At 38.9% G+C, this 17,580-nt stretch overlaps 1 protein-coding gene across 3 annotated transcripts in view; it reads left to right on the forward strand.

Annotated features, from left to right (window-relative positions):
* Positions 1 to 17,580, forward strand: part of LOC149084499 (uncharacterized) — a 91,749-nt gene that overhangs the window by 63,378 nt on the left and 10,791 nt on the right. For all 3 annotated transcript variants that reach the window (XM_089234900.1, XM_089234901.1, XM_089234902.1), the window contains exons 6-10: positions 9,445 to 9,524; positions 13,593 to 13,676; positions 13,766 to 13,831; positions 15,236 to 15,293; positions 16,717 to 16,803. In XM_089234900.1, the coding sequence (XP_089091026.1) occupies positions 9,445 to 9,524; positions 13,593 to 13,676; positions 13,766 to 13,831; positions 15,236 to 15,293; positions 16,717 to 16,803 (375 nt within the window). The remainder of the gene's footprint in view (positions 1 to 9,444; positions 9,525 to 13,592; positions 13,677 to 13,765; positions 13,832 to 15,235; positions 15,294 to 16,716; positions 16,804 to 17,580) is intronic.

The following is a 17,580-nucleotide window of genomic DNA, read 5'->3' on the forward strand; positions in this document are numbered from 1 at the left end:
GAAAATCGATTGGTAAAAAATCCGAAACCTTTCATATTTCACGAATTTTTTTTTTCTTCTTGACTTCCGTGTTCTTTATCTCATTTCGTGACTTTTCCATGATGATAGACATCCTGTTTAGTTTAAGCCTCGAGTAAAAAAGGAAAAAATCGAGGGTGAAAAAAGGTCCTAAATTTCAGTGATTCCCAACCTTTTTTAGCCCATGCCCTCCCCCCACCAAAGCATCTCTGAAATCCTGATGTTCCACCCCCCCCGTACTTTTGTCTGAGGTATCTCCCCCCCCCCCGAAAAAATTCCATAAGTTCTTTAAACAATTCTGTTTTAAAATATCAGAATCACAATTTTTTGCTTTGCCTTTTTAAATTTTAAAATCAGGGGTGCTCCTCCCCCCCCCCTCCTTTAGTAGTTCTTCAGTAGTCCTCGAAGAGACTTCAGGAGGTTTCGTGGGCTTGGATGATGTTTTACACATAATATTATGTCTTAAAGGAGTTACAAGATTCATCTGAAAGACTGGAACCCCGGTCTCTCGCTCGTCCGGCAAGCGAGAGACCGGGGTTCGAGTCCCCGTGGGGGCAGTGATGAATTTTTTTCCTTGTAATCTTTGGGAACCACAGAAAACCAACTTCAACAGACCACCACTGCGACGACGGTGGGGGTGACACGAAGTGGCTGGAGATCCCTGGCCAATGTTCGATTTGCTGATGTAAGACGGTCCGGCAGCGTAATTAAAATTCCTACTTTCTTAGTAATACAGGAAGCATCAGCACGCTGGTGAATGCTTACAGCTAGCAAGACGTCACGAGAGGCGGAGTTTTTGTCGAAACTGAATTTCAAAGTTCATTGACGAAAAATGAAAGCATTTTTTATTGAATCAGCAAATGATAGCTGGGCCCAGTTTCGCTTGCCATCACTATTGTCTTCTCGATGCACGTGAACCGCATTTGATTAACTCAGAAACAAAAATGGCAACATTTTTTAGTAAACCAGTAAATGACAGCAAAGATGGGGAAATAAATTTAGATGGGTTTCAGACCGAATCGAACACACAACCTTCGGTATGTGAGTCTCGTACTATAACCGTTACTCCAACGGTGCAAGCACGATTAAATGTATCTATTGTTAAACGTCTCCAGAAAAACATTTCACCGTCAGTGACGTAATGGTTCATCACTAATTTCGGCCAATCACGATGCGCTGAATTTCTACAATGTAGCTAGAAATGTAGGGATTGTTTATAAGCGGTCCGGTATAGGCCCCAAACCCCTTTTTTTTTATCGCCAACGTGTGATACATGGCTACATAGTAGCTTTATTGGATTAATTTCATGTACCGAGAGGGGGGAAAAAAAGATAATTTGGGAGAAAGAACTATTTATACGATAACAATATACACAGTGTTTCTGTCAAATTCTGAAGAAAAAAATGATTACCTCACATCGCGGCTGTGATATGATGGGTTTGCCATAGCTAACGTGGGCATAATTATCACGAAAAATACAATTCAATTCTCCGACAATAGTCCCGGCAAATCGTCTAAGGACAATTCACTGCCGAATCCCTTTCCGGAGGGGGGGGGGAGCTAATGAGGTTTTCTTTTATTGTATGTAAAGAATATATATATACAGTATTTACAGGGAAATTAAAATTAAAAATATTCACGAAAAACTACACCAACTTGGCGATGACCCTGCATCATGCTTTTATTTTCGGACTTTGGTGAGGGATCACCAGCCACTTCACGAACTGGTTGGCCAAAGCCCGAAATTTGGATATTGGCCGGGTCAATTTGCAAAGAAATTGGCCAATTCGTGAAATGCCGATTTCGGGCTTAATGGCGAGAAATGCAGTGCACAGAGAGAGAGAGAGAGAGAGAGACAGGCCTCCAACGCTACAATTATTACACTTCACTCGAAGAAAAATTGATGGCCGCACTACATTTAACAAGCATTACACAGAAACAAACATCACCTTTGGTTCAGTACACGTACACGCCGGCATGTACCAGTTCGTTCGAAATTCCGGAGAGGAATGTGTACGAGGTGCGTGCATGGTTAAGTAGTAGTAGTATACAACAACTCTGCAGCGATTTATAGTCATAGTAAATACAAGGCAATATAAATTTTATTCATATTAAATATAAGAGCTCCAATTCTAGGAATTCCTTGGGAAATTGCCATAAAAAACGGAAGCAAAAGAGACGAAAAATGTGAATCGCAAGAAGATGAATCGTACCAATAGGTGCCCTATTCAATGTGCCTTTTTTTGGGGGGGGGGGACGCTTTCGCATCTCTTTTAAAACTCCGTTTAGAATGTTCCTATTTTCATCGTGCTGCATACTTCATGACCGTGGCAGCTTCGTAACGAAGATGTTCTTTCTCTGCACGCAATATCCGTTTCCTCTCAAGCGAAACATTTACATACACTATGCATAAACTACAGCCTCCCACCCTTAAGGAGAAAAAAAAAAAGATATATGTATATGCATGATACATATTTTTGTGTAAAATGAAATCCGCAAAACGGGAGTACGAAATGAATTTTCGTAAAGTGGCACAACGTCTCTTTTTCTTTAAAAAATATATATATTTCTCTCCCAACATCTTCCCATGATCTCTAATTGGACTTCTCCAGTTGCGTGCGTTATTACCCAGAAGCAACCGTAAAAATCAGGCGAAAATTAAACCCCCCCCCCCCCCCGCCCTTTTGCCGGCCAACTGCATGGGAGTAAAATTCCACGAGGTAAATTAAGGTTCGAAGCAGGTAAAAAGGTAGGGGGGGGGGGAAGGTTCGGGTCTCCTCCTCTTCCATTGGGGAAATGCAGCAAATGGGAAACGCGTGAGTGTTAATGATGTCTAGTGCGGTCTGGTGGTGCCTCCCGAATCTCTCATGGCTCTCTCTCTCTCTCTCTCTCGCCCTATCCCATCCTAGTGGTGATGGGTGCGGAAAGAGACGGGAGTGTGCTCTGGCTTGGGAAATGCCCTTCTCTCTCTCTCATTCGCCTGGAAAACCAACTCAATTTTAATCTAGAGAGCAAACATTGGTTGTCCTCCCCCGGGGGAAATGTGGGATTTTCGTGCACCATCATCAGTTTTGTTGAAATTTTCATTTCGATGTTCACCCATACGCTAGTGCGAAATTAAACTCACGGCAGTGTTGACCAGTTGGGGCCGAGACGCGTGTCCTGATGTGGATGCTCTATTTTTTAATAGAATAAATGTTTCTCGGGTGTGTTTTTTTACATGAGAGGAAACTGTGTTTCTCGAAATTTCTGTTTCAATGATGTGGATACAGTTTGCGGTGAAGCGACTGGTGCTAGTCCAGCAAGATTGGATAAATATAAGGTGAATATATGCTTTTTGAAATTTCCCGGATTTTTCTTGCGATTCACGGCTATGAATTCGCCAGTTGATGACTGTGAAAAAAACTGTTTATATCATTTGTTTTTATGAATTACGGAAATTTTTTACTTTACTCGGGCCCGTTTGCCCATTACGTTAAGACGACACTGTGTACATCAAGACAGTATGAGTCTGGATACGATCTTGCAATTCTAGATACCACAGTATAGTTTGATGACCCTCGGGTTTGATGGAGAATCATAATTTGGCTCGTATTACCTGAAAGGTTGAAGATACCTTCCCCGGCTTAGAATTTTGACAGTTCGCTCAAAAAAAGTGAGGGGGGGGGGCAGGCTGTCATATGCACAACCGCAAGTTTTGACGTGACTACGTTTTTTATGTCTTGAATCGCGTGGTAGGTACTGACATAATGAAATTGGTATCATCGGATTTATCTTTGGAACAGCTAAGAGACGATGCAAATGAACCTACATCTGTGTTGCGAACTTCTCGAGGTATAGCCGAAAATACTTTCGTTATAAATGCGGGCCGCGTGCCTGGTGTCCAGACACGAAGAGGTGATGAAACCAGAGTGGTATCATTTCATTTGTATCAACGATGTCTACCCGCGGATATCAAAAAGAACTGATAGATTCTGAATACTTCCTGAGATATAGCGTTCAAATTATTTCATTATGAAAATTTTTTGTGAATGCCCCCAGCATCGTCAGATGATGAAAAAGACGTATTCAGGTCAAAAAAATATGCAGAAAAAATTCAATTCTCGGGTCAAGATGAATTTGAAAATGTAAATTGCACTGCTTTACTTGAGTTACAATTGGTGACTTATCCATCTTCCGGAACTGAATACTGTCTAGCCCATACATGCTCAACCAATAGCCCACGGGTCAAATGTGACACTCAAATACCATTTTGCAAAAATGAACTAAGCACATTTTAAGATCACTTTAGTGAACCACAAAACATTTATAGATCACTTAAGTGACCTGCGGCGTTGTTCCAGATCTTTTAAGTGGCTCGCGACACGTTTTCAAACCAATGAAGTGGCCGCACTCTCCTATAGGTTGAGCAAGTACACCGTTTTTGATGTCGTAATGAAGTTCAGTGCACCGCGGATCCCCCTATAATAAATACTAGTGCTACGCGAACCCCCTGTAGTGTCAGAAGGTAAAAAAAAAAGACGCCATCCTCACACAAAATGCAAAATGTGGGTTTTTTTGTGCGCAATTTGTATGTCATAAAAAATTAAATTTCTCAGCACAAAATGTGCCATTCATTGCAATGGTAGTAAATGTAAATGACCCCGCGGACCCGTTACAAAGTATTCACGGACACCGGAAGTCCGCGGACCACAGGTTGAAAAACACTGTTTTAGCTCATTTCCAGTGACTTACGGCAGTGATACTGTTCTCTCTCTCTGTGTTCCATTTTGCCCTCCCATCTTCTTCCTGCTCTAACCTTTATTCCCTCAGGATGGAACAAGCTGCAATATCAGTCCTGGCCCTTAAAATATAAGTTGGAAGAAGGAAAAGAAAAGTTTAAAAGGTTTCATATTTCATACAGTAAACACAACTCTCTCTCTCTCTCTCTCTCTCACATAATATACTAGAGAGAGAGAGAAAAAAGGCATAATAAAATAATAATAAGAGAGAGAGAGAGAGGAAAAGAAAAATCGTCTCTGAGGCATCCTGTAGGGACTTGCCTCTCCTTTTAACTTTTTTTACCTCCTGTGCTATGAGGGTAAGGTCTTCTGCCGTCACTTTACTTTCTTTCACCAGCAGCAAATTAACTCCAGTCTCCGTGGAGCTCTTGTTTTGACTGTGACGTGCTGGTGTCATCTCCTTTGCTCGTGAATGAGGTGTAATTCGTTGAATTCGTCTGATACTCTAGTTAGTAGTACTGAGGATATTGACAATTTTCTGACTGTTTTATGAGGTTCTCGACCCCCGTGAGAAGTAAGTCGGTCTACTCTAATTATACTGTGAACGTATCTCTAATTCTTGGCGTATTTAAGGGGGGGGCCTTCCCCCGTAACCCCCAAATCCTTGAGGGGAGATTATGGTGTTTCGTTGTAGTGAGAACAACCCCCCTTCTTCGGAGAAAAGTCTAGGTACGCTACTGTATCTGATAAGTTTTTCACAGAGAAGCTGAGCTTCGGCATTTTATTATTTCACGTAAAAGGTGAAAAAGAAACGATTTTGCGGCCTCTACAATATTTGCATGAATGTTTGTCTTGAAGCAAAGCGTCAGTCTCACGAAGACGTCAGAAACTATTTGCTTTCTTTGTGGATTTCAGGCCCGCGTTCAACTCAATAAATAGAAACTTTCTCTTTACTAAACTTTTTCGTCTTGGTTTGAGCTACAAATTTGTTAACGCAATAATTTGTCTGTATAATTCCTTCAAACCATGGCAAAGTTTTCACTCATGCTTTCCTATCAGACAAGTTTCGTATTCTAAAAGGGATAAAACAGGGATCAGCCTCAGTCCTCTTCTTTTTAATATCTTCATCAACGATTTTCTCGCTCTTCAACGAGACTGCGAATGTCCTAGCTTTTGCCGATGATATTGTTCTGATGGCAGATTCCAAGAGTGGACTGCAAAGGTTGATAAACAAACTCGAGACTTTTGTTCATGAATACTACCTTCAGGTAAACCTATCTAAATCCAAGATTATGGTTTTTAGGAGAGGATTCAGGCTCCCTGGCACTTTCAGGTGGTCGTTTCTTGGCGAAGAGATAGAATAGGTCAATCATAAGTATTTGGGGATTAATTTCCACTACAACGGCTCTTTCACAAGGCATATAGACCAAGCCTACTCCTTTTCCAAACTGCGCATTAATAAACTCTTTACTCTTCTTCCCCCATTGAGACATTTGCTAAATTTTAGAGACAAAATCAGAGTTTTTGATTCTGCTATTCTCCCATCTTTTCTCTTCGACTCAGAAATTTGGGGTGTCGGATCTGATATGTTAGATCCCCTTCAACTCTATATCATTAAAAAAAATACGGTATCCCGATACGCACCGCTTCCCATATAATCTACATGGAGTTCGTAAGGCTCCCAATTTCTTTCGATATGTTTAAACGTACTCTCAAGTGGTTGGATAGAACAAAAAATTCGCGCAATCTTATACTTAGACTGAGTATAAATTGGTGTCCCCATACCAAACAGGGCAACCGGCTTTGTATAACTTTTTGTCAGAAATTTTTCCCCAGCGAATTGCGTTACATGGAACTGAATGGCACTTCCTCAGGACTGCTTTTGGAATCCCCTAATTGATATTTATGTGAAGAATTTTACCGAAAAAATTTCCGTTAGCAACTCCAATCCTCTCTACAGATATCTCGATTCCTCCTTTTACCCTGAGCCGTATCTTAAAAGTTCTAATAACAAGACCTACATATCAGCAGGGCCGTCTTAAGGGCATCATGGGCCCCCGGGCCTAGTGATTTTTCTAAGGGCCCTGCCTGACCAATTTTCGAAACTTTCAACCGGTTTTCGTTTTTGTGAGGCCCCTCTTTTCTTGAGGCCCCTCCCCCCCGGGCAGTGCCCAGGTGGGCCCATGCGTTAAGAGAGCACTGCATATCAGCCCCTTTTGCAAGATCGCTGTAACTTTATACTGGGTTGCAGCCGTTTCAACCTCTACTGCCAATTCTTTTGCACCTGTCCTACGTTAATCTCCCTAAGCGATCAACTTTCCGATACTTCTCACCCTTCCCTTTCCGATTTAATCAGCTTCTTGAATACCCAGCCAGGTCGGGTTTGCGATTTTATCAATTCTGTAAAAATATGCATCGGCCACTCTCACATGTAAATTATATTTCTTTTAATTGTATATATTTCATGTTCTTGTCAACGATGCCTTAAATGTGTATCTATCTCACCACCTCCCTTTTTTTCTGTTTCTAATGTAACTTCGTGTTCGTTTGCTCACGGGCTTCGGCCCAAAGCACAAATAAAATACTTCTACTTCTAAAGCGTAACTCATATACTGTCTACCGTACCAATAATCATGGGCTAACATTTTTTCATACGAATAAATGCTACCGCGGGCCGAGGTAAGTAAGTAACTCACGATGTATTCGAATCTACGTAGATTAGTAGAATTTTAACTGAGGGTTTTTGTGTTGCATATAAGTCTAAGTGAAATACGTAGTCAGTGTATTTCGAACTTGTGTTACGGCCCCTATTAAATCGAGTCTTGTCTTTGGAATTTTGCGGTCGTTTACAATATCTGCACGCATGGTCCCCCACTTGTGCAAGGCTGACAGACAGTGGCGTATTTACGGGGGAGGGGGGCTAGAGTGCTATAGCCTCGGGCGGCAAATTTGAGAAATGAGTTTCCGGGAGAATTAGTTGAATGAGAGGAAGGCGGTAAAACCATAAATCCGCCTCTGCCTAGTGAGGAGTCAGATCAGTGAGTGACCTAAAGAGTTTGCAAGCATGTGAGAGAACAGAAGAATGTGCTAGCACGTCAGTGAGCGAAAGAGTGATCTAGAGCGTGTGTGCAAGGCATGTGAATGACAAAAAAGTGTGACCTAGAGAGTGAGGACCCAAATCAGTGAGCGTGCGCAAGCATGTGAATGACCAAAAGAGTATGTGTGAACATAGAAGTGACGAAACGAGTAACCTAGAGTGCAAGACACCAAGTCAGTGAGTGATCAAAAGAGTGACCTAGGGCATTATAAGCATGGGAGTGACCAAGCGTACGCAAGCATGTAATTGACCAAAAAACAGGTGCATTTACAGGAGGGGGGGGGGGGCAAGCGGGTTATAAGAGAAAGGATCGACCTCGTAACTTTTTCAGTGTTTTTCTGCTTATAATCCGCAATTATACTTACATTAAAAAACATCGTAGTTTCTCAGTGCGGATTATGTACCCTCCCCCCTCTTCTTATTATACAAATACAAATACAACGCCACGACAGGCAAAATGCCCAACGAGGTGGCTGAGAAAAAGATGCCCATAAAAATATGGATGTCATTTATTTCCAAAAAATATATAGCAACCCAATTAAAAATGCAATTAACAAAAATTATAATCAATGTATACACATGATAAAATACACTATACAATGCCCATAAAGAATACTTATGGTTGTCTTATACTAAGTATGGATAGCTTCTAGATTTACCCCAACATGCTCATCGTATTTCTTTTTAAACGTGTCAATTGTATTACAATTTACTACCTCCGGGGGTAAGCTGTTCCATTTATTAACAACCCTATTAGAGAAAAAAATTCCCTGCGACGACACGATAACTTTGCATTGTCCCTCACCAATCGATACTGGTGTCCCCTTGTAAAAGCAGTCGATTGGCGGTGTACTTTTGAACACTCCGATCATATCTCCTCGACACCTGCGTTCATCCAATGTAAATATTAAAAGAATGAAATCTTTCTTTATAACTCAAGCCCCGTGTGCCAATAAGGACACGCGTAGCTCTTCTCTGCACCTCTTCAACCAAGTCTATGTCCCTCTGTAGGTATGGTCTCCAAAACCTTTTCATTATACGTATATATCTTCTGCAGGTTTTTTTCTGAGCGGTTTGGAAGGAAATGAATGTATATATTTTTTAAAGTAATTTTCAAAGATTTATAGATGGATATAGATGCGAGTAGAAAGTTATCTGCCACATATTCAGGGCCAAACTTTTACATGTTGGGGGGAGGGGGGTGAGCAAAGCCAGAACTTTGGGGAGGAGGGGCTGCAACAAGGTCAAAGGTGCTTGGTTAGTGAGTACGTATACATTTAAATTTCGATAGAACTAGTCAAATGTGCCCCCCCCCCCCGCCTTGCCCATGCGGAAATCGGTTCCTGTACGCATTGGTCACGTAAAACGATAAAACGTTTGTTCATCATTATCGGTTTCTTCCCTGGAGCATGCAAATGGTTTTACCATCAAATAAAATCATTATGGAGTCATTATTATCGATTGTTGATTATTAGATTTCTCATTAATGATGCTGAATAAAAATGATTGAATATATTCTTATTTTAAATGAAAACCATTATGCTGACTCACTGATATTGCTGACCTCAATGGATTTTCAATATTGGCTTCTTTTTTCTTTAATAATAGGGCGCCATTGAAGTCAATAGCGAAGACGCTTTCCAGCTTGGTGCACTAGTTTTGCAATCAGCACATGGTGATTATATAGAGTGAGCCTTAATTATTTTTGTTTCTATGAGTTCAAAAAAAAACTTGCAAATTCATTATATATGAATTGCCTCATTCTGAAAGCAAGTGATATCTGATATTGAGATATATGGCAATAAAGCTTTCGTACGGTACGTCCACACTCATATACAAAGTTGGAGAACACTTTTTGCGCGATTTTGTCAGATTCTTGTCTTTCACAGACAAGGTTTTTGGCAGGGTTGTCTTAAGAGTATCATGGACCCCCCCCCCCCAATTTTCTGAGACCCTTCTTGGCGAATTCTTGAAAATTTCAACCAGATCTCACATTCTTGTAAGACCCTCTCTTCTCTTGAGGCCCCTGAGCCTTACCCATCGGTTAAGACGGCCCTGGTTTTTGGCTAATTTTTTTTTCAAATTTTGGCTGCTGCTGCAGAATAAGCCTGGAAAATGAACCGCGGAAGCCATTCTGCGCTGCTGTGATCCCAAAATGTCCGTTTTACAGCAGCCATGCCGAGGGAGGAAAACCAAATGACTTAACCAAAAGATAGAAAGTTCTTTTGGAATTGCATTTTCCACTCCCATATTTTTCGTTGGAGGTAACAACCAATCAGTGGCGTCGGAGTCGGGGGTGCTCAAGCACCCACAGTATTTTGTAGCACCGGTCTGAGCCCTCCCAGAATTGATTCAGAAATCAAAATCTCCTATATAGAGATCAAGTTGATCACCCACAGTACTGAAACATTTCCGATGCCTCTGAGACCAATGGATGCCACACTCGTTCACGGATCAGCAACAAAAAAAAAGGTTGAAGATAGATTGGTTATGATAAAATAATTAGACAATGGGATTTCAAAACATATCAAGGGCATTATCGCATATGAATCTCATGATATGATGAAACTTGGATCCACTTACAAAAAAAACTGTTCTGAGTTTGACTTTTTACAAATGATGGGGACACCAAATTCGAGTTCTTTAGAGGAGTAGGCATATCAAACAATGGTTTCTTTCTTTGAAAAAAGTATGCCTTTAGTATCCCTTCCTCCTGGAAGGGATAAAAATCGATAAATGCCATATGGTGCACATCGGGTTACTTCCCAGCACTGTTTTTCTGAAATCACTAGTGTGCAAAGACAGACAAAGGGCATTTTCTTTCATCATAACTAGAGCCCGTAAATTCAGGCTAAATGCCTATTTTAGCTTATTCTCGGACTTTTTTTTTTTATTTGAAAAACGCCTTTTTTGCATTTTTCCTGCCATAAATGCCTATTTTAACTTCTTTGTTTTTTGTAAAATTTTAGAGACCATATTCTGTAGAACTGGGATAATTTGCACGTAAAGCCCTTCAAAAGACTTGATCTTTTTAAAATCTCTAGCTTTTAGTATTAATTACTATCAGGAGCCGCCGCCCCACCCCCTTCCCATCTCTCCAGCCCCATTTAAACGGATTAGATGCAAGTGCTTTTGAGAGACAGAAAACTTAACAAAAATTAAGAAATTAACCCTGCATTAACTTTGTTTAGGCCGGATGGTGATAAATATGAATGTTTTTATTTCAGACAAACGCAGCTATGTATAAGAGAAATTGAGAAAAATTAGAAGTTCGTCTTGCATTGGATTGCACTGCATATGTGTACAGCTGATCGATCACTGTCTCAAGAGATCACCAATCGACATCTTGCCTTACTCAGGCCGTGCAGACTCTGGCCCTGAGGCTCATATTGTATTGGGGGGGGGGAGCATATGGCAAGTTATTTTAAGTTAGTATTCGATTGATTTGACCAGAATTACGCTCAGGGATGTGCGACAAAAAATGAAAAAAAAAAGTTACTTTTTTTACAACGTGATATAAATAAAACATGATATCAACTAATATGAAAATGGCAATGAATTTGTCAAATAACGCAACGAATAAATGTGAAGCATTCGTAACTCAAACAAGCCCCACAGTTATTTTCTACGGGCTCCGCGTCTGGTAATGTTAGTGTTGAAATAGACCTGATCCTGAGAGACCACAAACACTTCATTTTTGGCATGAAATCAATTAAATTTTGAAAATAATGCAGTCATTATAAGCAATAATTGAAATAGTAGACAGGGTAAGTGCAACTAATTTTTCGGACATTTAATACCTTATTAGCATATTATCTTAATAGCTTTTGGTTCTTATCCTTTCTTCCCATTAATTATAAATACTTTTTAGTGCCTAAACTTCCGCGCTATAATCATAACAATTCAACAGCTCATCTCCTGTATCGAGAACAATCAAGTTTTCGCAAAGTCTTACGTTTAACTGATGTCACATCCGGCCAGGGGCGGCTCTACGACTCAGGCGGCATCACGGGGTGCCGCTATAGGAGGGGCACCAAATCAAGAGTGAATACAAAAAAATGATGGCAGAAAAATTGAGAAAAAATGTATTGTCTGTAAAATTCAAACTATCTGTTCTTTGGTTGGGATGAATTGCAGGAAAAACTGAGTTTTGATGCATTTCACCTTGCTGGAGAATACAGCTGAGTTTTATTGATGCGGCTTATACACCAGAGGGGACGCCGAAACGATTTCTTGCACTGGCCACCACACCATTCGTTCAGAGTTGCCCCCTCCCCCCTCTCCCTAGGGATGAATAACCTTTTTTGAATCAAAAGTGGAGAAAACTTTGAAGGATGAGTACTTTCTGCTCAGGAAGCATAGGCGGAGATAGACTTAAACGTCTGGAAAGGGGGGGGGGAGGCATGATGATGCCAATTCATATACTATACGCATATACATTAGATCAGTCGGCTCCCCCTTGATGCTGGGGGGGAAGACAATGGCCCCATATCTCCACCCATGCCCAGAAGATACTTTCAACACACACAGGGTGTCCCATAAATTCGAAAATACTTTAGAAATTCATAAAAATTGAAGGAATATTGTATATTTTAATGTGGTTTGCGGAAAAGTTTTCTTACGAAGGGGAGTTTTTTTTTTTGTTTGTTTTTTTTGAAACAGAAAATAAAATTAATTCAAGTTTTGTCAATAGAGGGCATTGCACGAAAGAAAATCACTGGAAATATGCAAATCAGAGTCCTATAAAATGCAGAATGTACGATTAACAGCTCATTCTTGAATTTTCCTGTTACTGGCGCTTACATGAGGTTTTCATTGTGATGTTGACCATTGGTAGATAAAGCACCATTGGTGAAGTTGTTTTACGTCCACCACGAATCTCTGGCTGAAGCTTTACAAACGTTTCGGACACAAGAGATTGAGGAAAGGTCCAATCACTCCTGCCATCAACAAAAATTTAAACTATTTTTTCTGTACCAAAAAAAATTCCTCTTCGTAGGAATTTGTTCACAAACTGCATTCAAATAGCAATTCCGTCAATTTTTATGAATTTTTAAACTATTTACGAATCTATGGGACACCCTGTGTACTATGGGACACCCTGTGTATCCCTCTGGTTATAGACTTGAGGGGAAGAAAAATGGGGGCTCACTGCTTCAGTTCTTAGTTTTAGTCAATAAAAATCTCTACAGAACCTTATAAAATATACCTTGAGATTAAGCCAAGAAAAGTCTGAACCAATTGCTATGCTGATCTTTCGGAGCGCCCTTCACTTATACAATTCCTGTGGAGACTTTGTGAAGTCTCAACATCGAAAGGTTTCAGGTCTCTGAACAAAAGCATTAATCATGGAAAAGAATCCAAATTTAATGCTCCTTGCTATTTTTAAGTTTCTTCAAAAATAGATTCTGTAATAATTTGAACGTTTCAGTTTTACTGATAAATTATAATTATTGGGATTCATAAATGTTAAGGTCTGGCAATCCGGGACGTGGGTAACAAAGAGGGCGTTTTCCACTGATTTTCTCTATTTTAAGTATTTAAACAACAAGAACATGCAATAATTCAGAGAACTGTGCCCTTTTTTGAATTTACCCTCCCCCCCCCCCCACTCTTAGCTTCCGGCATCCTGTTGGCAATTATGAAAATGCATGCACGTATAGTTCATAAAAGGCTTTTAATATTTCTGTTGAATTTCTCGACTGCATTAATAGTTATCATGTGGTTTATTAGAATCAATTAATTTATTGTTTCAGCGAAGAGACAGCTAAAGAGCATTTGAAGAGCATTCCTGTGATACCGACTAGTACCCTCATAGAGCACCCATCTCTTCCATTATGGTGAGTGAAATTCACTGCGATAAAATGTGCATTTCTGAAAAACTAATGAAATATTTGTATATTTTACTGTCGTTATTGAAATTTTTCAGTGAGAAAAAAGTGATAGAAAAGTACAAAGCTCTTACCGGTTTGTCCAGGGGAGATGCGATAGTCAGGTCAGTTTCACCTGATGGTGAATATTTGTTTCTTTGAAAAAATGTTTTATATTTTCTATGAGAGTAGTTAATATGTGGGGGAGTTTGGTAAAGGGAGCCCAAAAGGAACAAAAATTCTCTCTCTCTCTTTCTCTATGGTTGATTCAAAAATTGAAGAAATATATTAAATAAATATTTTTTTAAAAATCTCGAGCTGTAATTTTTTTTATTTTAGAAAGGTAATTGAGAGGGATATATACAGGGTGTTCTGTTAATGGACCGACAAACTCAGAGGGTTGTTAGTAGACATCAAGAGAAACAAAAATTGCAATGGAGCATGTTGTCGCAAACCGAGTTGAGAGGGTGAAAATCGCGAAAAACGCATGCAGGTTTCGAAGTCACGCTGGAACGACAAAAAAAGTACAATAACAACTACAAAAAGATTTATTTAATTAATTAATACAAGAGTTGGAAGTGGCGGCTGCTGACGTCATTGCATAGTCTACAACGACGTAAAAACGATTCCCGGACGCGCGCTCGAAGATACCAGGTATGCTTTTGATGTCCGCCGCAGCGATGACAATCCACGCTATGAGATCCTCCGGTGTGTCCACAGGCGTCGCATAAACGAGTGATTTAAGGTAACCCCATAGGAAAGTCACACGAACGCATTCAGCGATCAACTGACAGCCACCTTTCGTCTCCTCTGGGCTCAGAGCCTGCATGCGTTTTTCGCGATTTTCACCCTTTCAACGTGGTTTGTGACACCATGTTCCATTGCAATTTTTGTTCCTCTTGGTGCCTGCTAACAACCCTCTGAGTTTGTCGGCCCATTAACAGAACGCCCTGTATATATAAGCAAAAATAGAAATTTCTACACGACTACAAATACACGAAAAAATAATAATTAGTAACATTCCATTTACATATTTCTGTAAAGGAAATTCATCCTCGATAAAATACTGATGATTGAAATTCTTGACTTTTACCATTTTTTAAATATTTTGGTTTCAACTACATGCGTATTCTTGAGAATGTGTAAAAAACTTAAGAATAAAGAATTTTAATCACAGATATTTCTACAAATTTAATTTCCATTCGTGCATGACAGGGTAAATTTCGTTTGGCACAATAAAGAAAGGCGCAAATTTTACTAATTGACTTTTTTTTTAAATAAAAAAAGGAGCTGTATAAAAATTTTCAATTAATATTCCATATTTACTCCAATTATCAGTCTTTCAGGGTGAAACTATCGCACACAAAATTCCCTCTTTTTGCTGATGATTTTTCATATTTCACTTTCGTTTCAGAACAAACCATAGAATTTTTTTGCTTTTTTTACACCTATGTATTGTGTATATTTTCAATCTTAAATGCTCTTGAGAATTACTCTAATTTATATTTCTCTCTTTTTTTTTTTTCTAGCTACATGCAAATTGTTGAAGCACTTCCAACCTATGGTGTCCACTATTATGAAGTAAAAGTATGCAGATCGAAGAACTAATTTTCATGTTAATTACTCTGAAAATGTGTTTCCTATACATGTTCTTATTCATGGCATGAATTTTAACATTCTTAATTTCAGTACAAAAAAAATCTGAAAATTCTTATATTTAAAGAGTAATGTTCCTCAACCTGATGCTCTCCAAGCTTTTTTCTCTGGCACCAGGGAATGACTACAGAGTTACCATGCAATATTTGTAATGACTATGTTATAATTAGTGAAGCAGTTATTTTCAACAACAAATTTTGGTATTCACACCTGCACAAAATTTTTTTGCGTCCCTGAGGTACATAAAGGTTGAGAACCACTTGTTTAGATCCTAGGCAATCCCAGATGGCTACCTAGAGCACATTCTTTCGTGATATACCACTTTCAGTCTGCAATTTATTCAAACTCACCATGGAAATATAATTAGTCACGAAATAATATATATACAAAGTTTTGTTCTTGGTTACATTAAAGTGTCTCAAAAGCTATTATGATTAAAATGTTACACAAATAATTAAAATAATTATGTAATCACAAATATGAATTTACCGAATTAACATTTATAAATTCAGTACTGGACCGATTCTTTCCAACTCCATGGTAGAAAAATCAAATCCCCTAAGCCAGCAGTTCTTGACTTTTTCTGACTCGCTGAACACTTCCTGGTATATAATTTCTATGACAGAGCCTCATAGATGTATTTTTTATTTATTCATCAAAAAAAGTTACTGATTTATTTTTATAATTTTAAAAAAAATTTATATATTTTTTTTCAAACTTACTATTTTTCACTATTTTCCTCAAGTGCGGAGCCCCTGGGGAAGTGCACAGATAGCCCCAAGGGCTCTGCAAAGCACTTGTTGATAACCACTGTGCTATACACTTAGTCAAATTGCTTTCATAAGATCCACAAAAAAGGAATTAGCAAAACTTCTTTATTTACTGAATGAATCTCGAAATTTCCAGGGAGGAGAGAAACCGCATTCCAACTCTCACTCACTCTTTTCCTTGAAGGTAGTTTTCAACTCTAGCATTCTTTAATAAAGCATAAATAATTTTACATCACATAACATTTTTGTGTATTGGTAGTATCATAAGTAAGTAGTATCATAAACATAATTTGTGTATTGGATGATACACTGAAATAAAATAGTTGTAACAGTACTAGATAGATAAAAAGTGGCAAAAAAAAGAAATACGAAAAGTCCCATTTATTTTGAGCAGAATCGATATCGGTAGAAATAGTAGAACAATTTCCACTGATGCTGACCAAGAATATTGAAATTGCATATCATGCATAAATTTATGCAAATACACAAAAAACCCCTTAATCCTTTGGATCAGAATGTTAAAATTGATTAATATTATAATTCAAGACATGCTCACGAAAAAAAATTATTCATGTATTTTTCAGGACAGAGCGGGGCTCCCATGGTGGCTGGGAATCAGCTACAAAGGCATATGCCAGTATGATCTCACCGATAAAAAAGTTCCTAGGAAGGTATGCTATTTATTTTTCCTGTTGATGTTTTCAAATGATGTTCCTTTTTTATCATAACCTACTATAAACTAATGTCTTGGTGTGTCTGCAGTAATTTACAATAACGATAAATTTACGTGGAAGCTACTGATGGATTCTCTCTCATCAAGTGCTTTGCAATATGCTCTGTAAATAGAGTTGAAAAAGTAATGGTGATGTTCAAAATCCAGATGAGCTCTTGTACAGTGATTCTCAACACCACTACTACTAGATACTTGGTCAGCAGGGGCAACCACAGATTTTGGAAACCCCCCCGTAATGTTGAAGGAAAGGTTAAAGAGTGAAATTTGCACTCCCTCTGGCCCACCACACAGGGTACCAGACTTGCCTGCTTCCCTCCCCCTTCTAGTTGCGGCCCTGATTCCCAAATAATTAACTGATTATCGAGTGTTGCAAAATATTTAGTAGATGAAAATATATATTGATCAAAGTATAATAGGGCTGTTATTCCCATTCAGTGTGCCATGGCATTTTTAGTGTGGAACCAAAATGCTTCCAGATCAAGCAGGGGTTTCAGGAGGTATTTAAAATTGTAATCTGATTTATCTGAGGGTGTTACAGATGTGAATATTTTGAAAATTCCTGCTCTATTTGAGAGAAAGTCAGTGAGACAACATTGGTTGATTGTCCAAATATTCTATAGGAAATATGTAACAAGTGGTTCTTTTATGCTTATGATTTCATGAGTATTCAAATTTCATTTCATTAAAGGTATTATTGTAGCTTTAGAAATCTTAT

This window comes from Pholcus phalangioides, unplaced genomic scaffold (genome assembly GCF_987345545.1).
Source record: "Pholcus phalangioides strain wild (caught in Gottingen) unplaced genomic scaffold, Ppha-v1.0 ptg000008l_1, whole genome shotgun sequence".
In the NCBI taxonomy this organism is placed as follows: domain Eukaryota; kingdom Metazoa; phylum Arthropoda; class Arachnida; order Araneae; family Pholcidae; genus Pholcus; species Pholcus phalangioides.